Below are 10,860 nucleotides of genomic sequence, written 5' to 3' on the forward strand. Positions count from 1 at the left end.
AGTATAAGACAGAATAGCTTTTTAAAGATAATTTGGGGATAGATTATGGAAGGATTTATACACTGGTAAAAGCACTTTAAAATCAATTCTAAATTGGATGGCTAGCCAATGGAGGCCCCTCAGAATGGGGGTGATGTGGTCATGTTTCCTGCTTTTATGAATGAATCTACCAGCGGCATTTTGGACCAATTGGACTAATTGTATGCGCGATTGGACCAAGAGTATGCGATTTAGAGATGTCACAGTAGTGCGTTACAGTAGTCTAACCATGAAGTAATAAAAGTGTGGCCAGTTATCCCTAGTGCAGTGTGATTTAAAAAGTGTTTGACAGCAAGCGGAGATGGAACCAATAACAAAACTGATATGTTTGTCCATTTTTAATATCTCATCAAAATTTTCGCCCAGATTTCACACACGAGAGGATCTGAAGGCAGATAAGCAGCCCACATCTAGGCACGTGGCCTGAGAGTTATCAGTAGGGTATCACTTCTGTCTTATTATTATTTAATCTTAAAGAATTGTGGGACAGCCAGATTCTAATCTCTTCTAGGCACCTTAGTTATCTGTGTCTCATCAGAATAGAAATAAAAAGACAGCCCATGACTTATTAGAATGGGCCATATCGTCGGCGCATTAGCCAAGTGGTTCGCGCACTGACATATGGTGCAATGGCATATCAAGGCACCCCAAGTTCGAATTCCGGCTCAAGGACATTTCCCAAACCCTATACCCCTCTCTCTCTCCCACTTCGCTTTCTGTCCTATGTAATAATGGCCTATCTAATAAAGGCACAAAGGCCAAAAATCTTTAAAAAAATAAACAAATAAAAAGAATGGGCCATATCAGTTCCATGACATCCATAAAAGGCAAAAAATATATACAATGGGAGTCAATAGGTACCAGTTTTCTAACATCCTTTGTGTTCAACAGAGGATACATTACATTACATTACATTTCTATGTCTACAATCCTTTTAAATAGCTATAACCCTGCCATTGGACATTCATTTTGATCAGGGGTGCCCAATCCTGTTCCAGGAGATCTACCTTCCAGCAGAGTTCAACTCCAACCCTGATCAAACACAACTGAACCACATAGGTAGGACCTGAAGGAGCACTTGTTAATTAAAGTCAGGTGTGTCTGATCAAGGTTGCTGCTGAACTCTGCAGGAAGGCAGATCTCCAGGAAAAGGATTGGGCACCCTGAGATTGTTTTGCAATAACGCATTCAAAATATGTACATGATTTTAGCATTCCAGGCCCACTTGTAAATAAATTGCTTCATTACAAAATAAAACTTAATATTATTTTTAAAGAGCAACTCCTCATTATGTGATGGTGAACGTGACAATATTACCCTATTTATTTTGACTTAATGGGCCTCTTATAATTAAAAAATAAGAAATGTTATGATATGCACAAATATATATGTACAGAATGACAATTCATATTAAATATATAATTTGAGAAGCACCAGGATTAACCACTGAAATCCTTCATTAAATTCATTTGACTTCATAACAAATAAAAACACACCAAAATGCATCAAAACTATTGATTAAAACATCCCTGATTAAATCTATGACTTTTTAGATATGTTTTATGCATGCCTGAATCGGTTGAATGCATTATGAAGCATAAGAATCCATTAATTGCTGTGATTTCAGGTCTACAGACAATACAAGCATTATATTTATTCAGAATCTAAATTGAGTGTTACCTGACAGGTTTCCGCTGCTTCAAAAGGTCCTTCAAGCTTTTTTCATAGTGCTCAGCTACAATAACCAGGCGCTCTGCAAAACAACAAGAGGATAATTCATAATAGAACTGACTCAGAATTTATGCAATCTTGATTTCGTCTGCTCTATTAGCTTAAAGGGTACCTGTTTTTAATGAATTATGTTTTTTTACAAAATGTAGAATAATTTTCCGATGTCCCTAGAGTGTGTATGTGAAGTTTCAGCTCAAAATACAATACAAATAATTGTTTATAACTAGCGGTGTAATGAATCACATATCTCAGGTTCGAATCACATGTTTTTTTAGCCATGGATCGGGCCATTTTTTAGATCTGCCAAAAAGGGCAGGAGAAAAATGTAATTTGCTTTCCAATGATTACAAATACAGAACTGCAAGACACTTTTGGTTTTAACAAACAGAACTTAGAACTTGTATATATATATATATATATATATATATATATATATATATATATATATATATATATATATATATATATATATATATATATATATATATATATAAAATGGAGAAACAATCAGCTAAATAAAATTAAATAGTAAAATATTCAGTATTGTGAAAAATTCACTGGTGCTACTGCTGTTGCTGATAACACTAAATGTAGAAATCTAAGATAATTTGTACAACCCATATTTATTTCAGCCTCATTTTCCAAAAATTATTCAGTTATTCAAACTTCATGTTTCATTGCTAGATGTCATTTTTGAAGAATTGTTCAGTGGGTTCATTTACATGGACACCAATTATCCGACTTTAATGCGATTACGACAATCCTCTGATTAAAAATATACCATGTAAACAGCGATTTTTGAAATGTTCCAGAATAAAAGTTAAAGTGCTGAACTGCATTTAAAATCAACATTACATGAAACTCCAAAGAATATGTGGATAGTGCGGTGACGCAATGACATTAATCGAATTATGTGCTATAACATGTAAAACGGGATCATGAAAGTAACACTCAAAGATCAACTCATGTAAGCACCTTAATCATATTATTGTCTTATTAGACTAAGGCAAATAATTCGATAACTGATGTCCATGTAAACCAGGCATGTCCAAACTTGGTGCTGGAGGGCCGGGGTCCTGCAAAGTTTAGTTCCAACCCCAATCAGACACACCTGGGTTAGCTAATCAAGCTCTTACTAGGCTTTCTAGAAATATCCTTGCAGGTGTGTTGAGGCAAATTGGTACTAAAATTTGCAGGACACCGGCCCTCCAGGACCGAGTTTGGACATCCCTGATGTAAATGTAGTCAGTGGCATATTTTTGATGACTGATTGGTTAAATAATGTAATTGCTGCCAACAACTTTCATTTTTTAATGTTGTTAAATGCATATGGGGCAGTGTGCGGGCACAGTGGGTAGTGCTGTCGCCTCACAGCAAGAAGGTTGCTGGTTCAAGCCTCAGCTGGGTCAGTTGGCATTTTGTGTGGAGTTTGCATGTTCTCCCCGTGTTGGCTTGGGCTTCTTCTGGGTGTTCCAGTTTCCCCCACAAGTCCCACAACATATGCGCTTTAGGTGAATTGGGTTAGCTAAATTGTCCGTAGCGTATGTGTGTGAATGATAGAGTATTGGTGTTTCCCATTGATGGGTTTCAGTTGGGCATCAGTTGCATAAAACAAAAGCTGGATAAGTCCATGGTTCATTCCGCTGTGACGACTCCAGATTAATAAACGGACTAAGCCTAAAAGAAAATGAATGAATGAATAAATGTATATGACAGTGATTTTAATCTTTACCATAAACATCAGTGGTTTTACCTAAACTATAAACTTTCAATTCAATTCAATTCAATTCAGCTTTATTTGTATAGCGCTTTTACAATGTAGATTGTGTCAAAGCAGCTTCACATAAATGGTCATAGTAACTGGAACAGTGTGGTTCAGTAACTGGAACAGTGTGGTTCAGGTTTTAGTGTTTAAGTTCAGTTCAGTTCAGTTTAGCTCAGTTCAGTGTGATTTAATCATTACTGAGAGTTCAAACACTGAAGAGCCAATTCATCGATGCGTAGCTCTACCAATCCTGAACCATGCGAGCCAGTGGCGACAGCGGAGAGGGAAAAAAAAGAAAACTTCACCTGATGGGAGTGAAGAAAAAAAACCTTGAGAGAACCAGACTCAGTTGGGCACGACCATTTTAATTTCTCCGCTGGCCAAAATTCTTGTGCAGAACTTCATTCGTCGTGGTTTAGGCTGGAAGATAGCCTCAGCGAAGACTCGTCAAAACTGTTGTCAATCTACTTCTGTGTCATTTGACTTCATAACTACCTTACTAAAGACTCTTCTGGATTTTTGCGTTGTCAGATTTGAATCGAGCGATTTGAAGGAATAATAAACATATGCAAACCACATTCATTTATAATTTCTGGTGCGTGGGTGTTGAGGTCCCGATCTTTTAATGATTAATCCTGTAGCCTACACTGAATGCACTAATGCAAGATAAACAAGTAGGGACAGAAAACCCCTTTAATGAAACCCACAACGTCCTGAACAACCTACCACAACTTTCTCCATCATCATCGTCTTCATCATACTTTACAAGAAAGCCTGAATGCTTATATACATGTGATTTGAATGGCGCGAGAGGCGATCTCTCTCTGATAGTTACAAATTTAGGATTAATCTACCAATAAAAATTGTATTAATTTGCGGGGCACCTGCATTCTGAGCCATGGGTTGTAATCCATATGAATCACGGATCAACTGTGATAAGTTACACCCCTATTTATAACTGTCTGAAACTGCCTCTTATAGGTTTTGATCCAAATTGAGCCGTTTTGGTGACTGTCGCTTTAAATTCAAATGAGATTGTGCTCTTTTCAAAAGAGGGCGGAGCTACGAGCGCCTCTGCCTCAGCATAGAGGCAGATTCAAAACCAGATTGACATGATCTCTGTGAAGAACTGAAAATGCCATAAGAAGTGACTGAAAAGTAAGTCATCTATGGAGACTCCAGTGTCCATTTAAGCCGAATGAAAATAAATGAATGAACTGTCTGTAAAGCTACCTTTAGGCACTATTAGAAAATAAGGTTTAATATTTATTATTATTGTTATTATTAGTATTCTTGTTCTCTATTCACATAATCCAAAAAAGAAAATCTTGGCTACCCAAACAAAAACATCTTCAAAAGTGACTTTAATAACTCGCAACTCTTTAATAACGATGAATACTGCCTCCAGCGAAAAGATGACCTGGATTCAAGGTCATTTCTCAAACATGAAAGAACGTTATAACGCTAATAAATCTGCATAATGTCATCAGGAACTTCAAACACATGTGTTTGCATCCATCTCAAAGGGGTGTCTTTCTCATAGGGGGCACATGCGTGATACCAAGCGCATCTCGCATGATAAACACTGAATCAACAGCCATAAAGCAGCTTAAGATAAAAAGAATCATCCTTGCATGCAGATTCCACACAAATGTCATTAAACCACTGAGATAAAAATCACAAGGATAAAAGAGAAGAAAATTACAAAGAGCACTAGAAAGCAGAACCAAGCATTAAAAACAAGAAGGGAAAAGGACAAGATTCGATAAGTTGGAAAAAAAAAGTAACTTGCAAGATGGCCAACAGACAACTATAAAACATTTTAATACATAAATAAAAGGGTCAGTGCTGCAAGTTCCATTGTGCGATTTCAATTTCAGACATATATGTGATTGGATGTACTAATGGCAGGGTTCAACACTAAGGATTTTTTCCAACTGGCCCGATCGGGCAAGTGGTTTAGATTTTTACTCGCCCTGCCAAAATGTTCACTGGCCCCACCAAGAAATAAAAAAAGTGGCCCCATGTCATTATTAAATAATAAAATTATTAAATATGCCAAACATAATTTTAAACAGTTTTTATTAATTCATTTATTCAACTGAATTAATCAGTCTTAAAAAAAAAAAAAACATTGGCTAGAAATATGCATTCATTCAGTTTCTTTTTGGCTTAGCTGCCTTATTTATCTGGGGTCACCACAGCAGAATGAAGCGCCAACTTATCCAGCACATGTTTTATGCAGCGGATGCCTTTCCAGCTGCAGCCCATCTCTGGAAAACATCCATACACACTCATTCACACACATACACTACGGACAATTTAGCCTACTAAATGTACCTGTACCGCATGCCTTTGGACTGTGTGGGAAACCGGAGAACCCGGAGCAAACCCATACGATCGCAGGGAGAACATGCAAACTCCACACAGAACCACCAACTGACCCAGCCGAGGCTCAAACCAGCGACCTTCTTGCTGTGAGGCGACAGCACTACCTACTGCGCCATCGCATCGCCAGAATTATGCATTTTAGACTCCAATTAGAGAGAAATACCAGATGAACCAGTATTGTGCCAAGAAACGCACCCTGTCATAAATTGCGCCCCCTCTAAAAAGTGCATATATTAATTTAAATTGATTTAAATTAATAATAGAGTTACGACAACTAATGACAGTGACTGCGGTGAGCTCCATGAGTGGAACCCTTACCTTACAGAAGATATATATTTAAATAAATAAATAGATTTAATTTAAATAGAATACTGAATATATTAATTAAAGTGAATTGTTTAATGTGTGGTTTAGTTGAAAACGACAACAATTTTATGTTTTTTGGTTTGTTTAAACCACACCAAAATTTTAGAAACAGGCTCATTACACCAGTCTATAGCCTACTGCAGTCAGTATTTTTCATTCATTTGTACACCTAGTTTAAAAATGCAAATGTGTCGGCGCAACAGCCTAGTGGTTAGCGCGCCGACATATGGTGCAATAGCACGTCAGGGCATCGCGAGTTTGAATCCCGACTCGAGGACATTTCCCTACTTTATCCCCTCTCTCTCTCCCACTTCGCTTCCTGTCTCAATACTGTCCTATCTAATAAAGGCCAAAATGCAAATGTAATACTTGTTCTTGCTCGATGCATCAAAATAATCATATTAGCCTACATTTTATTCAATTATGGCCTCTGATTTTCTTTTTAATGTAGACTGAGGATGCTAATAAAAGTCTAATAATTGCATTTTACCGCAGGGGTCCATTTCTATGCACAGCACCGGGACTGAATAGTCAAATCATGAAGCAGATTAGTGTTGATCTTTTTTTCGAAGTGTCAGTGCAAAAATGAACAAAACAACAGGCCTAATACAAAATATTATAAGATTAAAATATGGAAAAACTATCAGAGGGTAATTTCGCTCAATTTTCCTAACGGGTAATCAGCTCTCGGTAAAACTCCAGCATCCTTTCACTTTCATATTCGACATGAAACGCACATTTAATAATGTAATGTATTTTTTATTTAATGCCATGTCAGCAACCAAGGCTATTTTCATGGCAGGAACATTTTAATAATAAATATATACAATTAAAAATCAACAAGCAAATGAATACATAAATTAAATAAGATTTTTAGTGTTAATACATGATAAAAAATCTAAAATATTTCATGGTGTCACTTTAAAATGTCCTTAAGAAAGTTAATTTCATGAAAAAGTCTTCTGGAATCAGGACAGTCCAGTAAAATGTGTTTTATAGTAAGGGGAGTTGTGCAGCACAAACACCTTGAGGTTTTTTTGAGGTCACCTTGAAGCAAAAAACACCATGGGTTATTCTTGTATGCCCAATAAGACATCTGGTAAAAACCACTTGATCAAATCTAGTCTTAAAATGTCTTAAACGTCTGTGTGAGATGAAACACACATTTATCAATAAGAATGATGACATCCCCCCTACACATAATTCTCTCTTCATATGGCTATTACACAACCATAGTACACTGTGATATAGCCTGGTTCGTTAGTTTGTTGGACCGTTTTGTTTTCTCACTACAATCGATCCGCTCCAGTTCGTTTTAATCAAGCTGAGACCACCTCATCCAAGCGATCTCGGACCACTTAATTTGGCGAGGATCTGAGCGTGATTGGGGGATTCACAAATGCCAGATGATCTGTGCTTGCTGGGCAAATGAGACAGGTTCTAAAACAAACGTCTGGGTGTGAAAGCACCCTGTTTTTCCACGCAATTGACAAACAGTCGCAGCCAAGTTGAACTTGACAAGACAAGGCCTGAGAGGCAAGGCCCGAGTGTCTTGCACGCTGGCACCGGGCAGTCCTTATTGACGAGCCCTGAATGGCCCAATCTTATTTAAACACACATGATGATTTTCCAGTCGATTCATGAAAAAACTGCAATAAAGCAAGAGAGTGATCGTACCGTGCTTTCCTCTGCTGATGTCCACATATTGGCACAGTCTGGGATGGGTGATGGTTTTGAGGATCTGGAAGCGTCCCAGGATCTTGATGGAGTTTGGGGTGAGAGGAAGCCCATTGCTGCCGCACACATCGTGAGGAAGAGGAGAAGCGAAGAAGGTGGAAGCCCCCAACTCGGCATCTCTGAGGGGCTGCATGACTGGTGCTCAAAACACACACTGGCAAGAGGGAGGGATTGTAGAGTTACAATAGAGTTATTGTTAAGTTAGTAAACTACTTATGTAAATTAATCTGTAAAACAATTTGAGTTAATATGCCTTGAATGTGAACAGAACAACAATTATTACTATAGTAAATAAAGTATATCATGGAAAGACTATCCTATATGTGGATAGCACAACAATTATTACTATAGTAAATAAAGTACTGTATATGGTGGAAAGACTATCGTATATGTGGATAGCACAACATATATTATTACTATAGTGAATAAAGTATAAAGCGGAAAGACTATCTTATATGTGAATAGTGCAACAATTATTTCTATAGTAAATACAGTATATCATGGCAAGACTCTTATATGTGAATGTCACAACAATTATTACCATAGTAAATACAGTATATCATGGAAAGACTCTTATATGTAAATAGCACAACAATTATTACTATAGTAAATATAGTATATCATGGCAATACTATTATTTGTGAATGTCACAACAATTATTACTATAGTAAATACAGTATATCATGGCAATACTCTTATATGTAAATAGCACAACAATTATTACTATAGTAAATATAGTATATCATGGCAATACTATTATTTGTGAATGTCACAACAATTATTACTATAGTAAATACAGTATATCATGGAAAGACTCTTATATGTGAATAGCACAACAGTTATTACTATAGTAAATACAGTATATCATGGAAAGACTATATTATATGTGGATAGCACAATTATTACTATAGTAAATAAAGTATATCATGGAGAGATTATCTTATATGTGTATAGCAGAACAATTATTACTATAGTAAATAAAGTATATCAAGGACGGAAATACTTTCTTATATGTAAATAGCACAACAATTATTACTATAGTAAATACAATATATCATGGAAAGACTAACTTATATGTGAATAGCACAACAGATATTACTATAGTAAATACAGTATATCATGGAAAGACTATCTTATGTGCATAAATACTCATTATGAGAACTCAATAAGCTAAACCAGTGGTAGGGAACCTATGGCTCTTTGACCAAATATACGTGGCTCTCCTGCTGTCTTCTTTCAATAATATTTTATAACAGTTTATAAAATTGTAACCATCACTAGAAATCAGTTTCCAATCGATAATACAATTTAAATCCCTTTTTAATTGTATTTCTTTAGAGCAAAATGAATAAGAACTCAGCTAACAATGAAAGGACGTTTCAACCAATCTCTGTGTGTGGCACTATGGATAAACTTCAATTGTGACAACAATAAAAAAGCAAAACAACTTGCGTTTTTATGATAATCTTCTTGTGTATGTAAATTCAAACAACATCCATGAGTGGTGATGGCGAAGAGAAAAACGTTCTATAAATTGTCCTTTTTACATTTATGGATTTGCTCAACATGTGATGCTTCATTTGTTTATTTTTGAGTTGTGCATGGACATAAATAAATAGAGGTAAAGTTGGTTTTATATTCACACATTCGGAGTTTCCCCTTAATAATATAATTTTATAAAAGTATTATTTGCAAACTAAATAGCGAAATCATTTAAGCAGCCAATGACTATCAAAGTACAACATTGTTCACAGTCAAATAAACAGAGCTAATGTTGTTTTCAAGTCATACATGCTAATTCCGATCGAATATTCAAAGTAACATGGTAAACAATACAGAATGAACGAATGTGCGAATATAAAACCAACTTTACTTCTATCATAAATAAAGGTTTTGTTTGAACCTGTATTATATATAGAAGTAATCAATCGTCTTGACTATGTCGCTTTATCGAGTTGCTACCATTACAAATTTGATTAAGAAGTTGGACAGGTGTACCTAATAAAGTGGCCGGTGGCTCTTTAAAAAAAATAAAAAATCTTAAATCATAAATGGCTCTTTGCTGAAAAAAGGTTCCTGACCCCTGAGCTAAACCGATAATATTTTCGAATATTAACTGAAATTATGCAATTTCTATGACTAATATGGGTAAATATAACTTTAATAAAGCATAAACTGCTACGACAATTAGTGTTACTATAGGAAAACTGATGTAAGACTTTAATGTATGTCATTAAACATAAATTATGAGAACTCGACGAGCTAAACCAATATAACATTACAGTATTTCGTTCACATTAATTAGCAATTTCTGAAACTAATTTGGGAATTAAGTATTCAGCATATCATATAGTAAAAATGTGTTAAATTGTGCAACATTATGCTAATCCAATAATACACTACAATACTGAACTGAAATAACGTTTTCTAAAGGCTTTCAGTAAGCATATCTTGAATACAACAAATATAGTGACACCAATTATTGCAGCAAAACTGATTTAAGACTATAAGGAATGTCAATAAATACAAATGAGCAGACCTCAACAAGCTAAACCAGTCATGTTTTACTATATTAAATTGACATATAACGTTACTGTACACACACACACACACACATTTGACATATCTGCATGCTTGTCGTTCACTCGTGCTTTGAACAAACGCAACATAAAATCACCAGCATACCTTACTGTCTAATAAGAAAAACTGCTCCATTTGATTCACGAGTCCATTTATGATATTACACATACAAATTTGTGATTTTGAGAGATCGGTTGACTCTTCCGGCGACTGTAAGCAGCTGAAACGCGTGCGTGACCTGTTTCTCTCGC

The 10,860-nt window shown here is 35.8% G+C and overlaps 1 protein-coding gene across 3 annotated transcripts in view; it reads right to left on the minus strand.

The window, feature by feature from the left end:
* tbck (TBC1 domain containing kinase) overlaps positions 1 to 10,860 on the minus strand; it is a 173,733-nt gene that overhangs the window by 85,414 nt on the left and 77,459 nt on the right. The window contains exons 1-3 of one of the 3 annotated variants that reach the window (XM_005160101.5): positions 10,715 to 10,840; positions 7,970 to 8,183; positions 1,720 to 1,792 (exon numbers count right to left, since the gene is read on the minus strand). In XM_005160101.5, coding sequence (XP_005160158.1) covers positions 1,720 to 1,792; positions 7,970 to 8,162 — 266 coding nt within the window. In that variant the 5' untranslated portion in view covers positions 8,163 to 8,183; positions 10,715 to 10,840. Of the gene's footprint in view, positions 1 to 1,719; positions 1,793 to 7,969; positions 8,184 to 10,714; positions 10,841 to 10,860 lie in introns of those variants that run through there. The other 2 variants (XM_073949181.1, NM_001080637.2) reach the window with 2 other exon arrangements.

Source organism: Danio rerio, chromosome 1, assembly GCF_049306965.1.
Source record: "Danio rerio strain Tuebingen ecotype United States chromosome 1, GRCz12tu, whole genome shotgun sequence".
Classification (NCBI taxonomy): domain Eukaryota; kingdom Metazoa; phylum Chordata; class Actinopteri; order Cypriniformes; family Danionidae; genus Danio; species Danio rerio.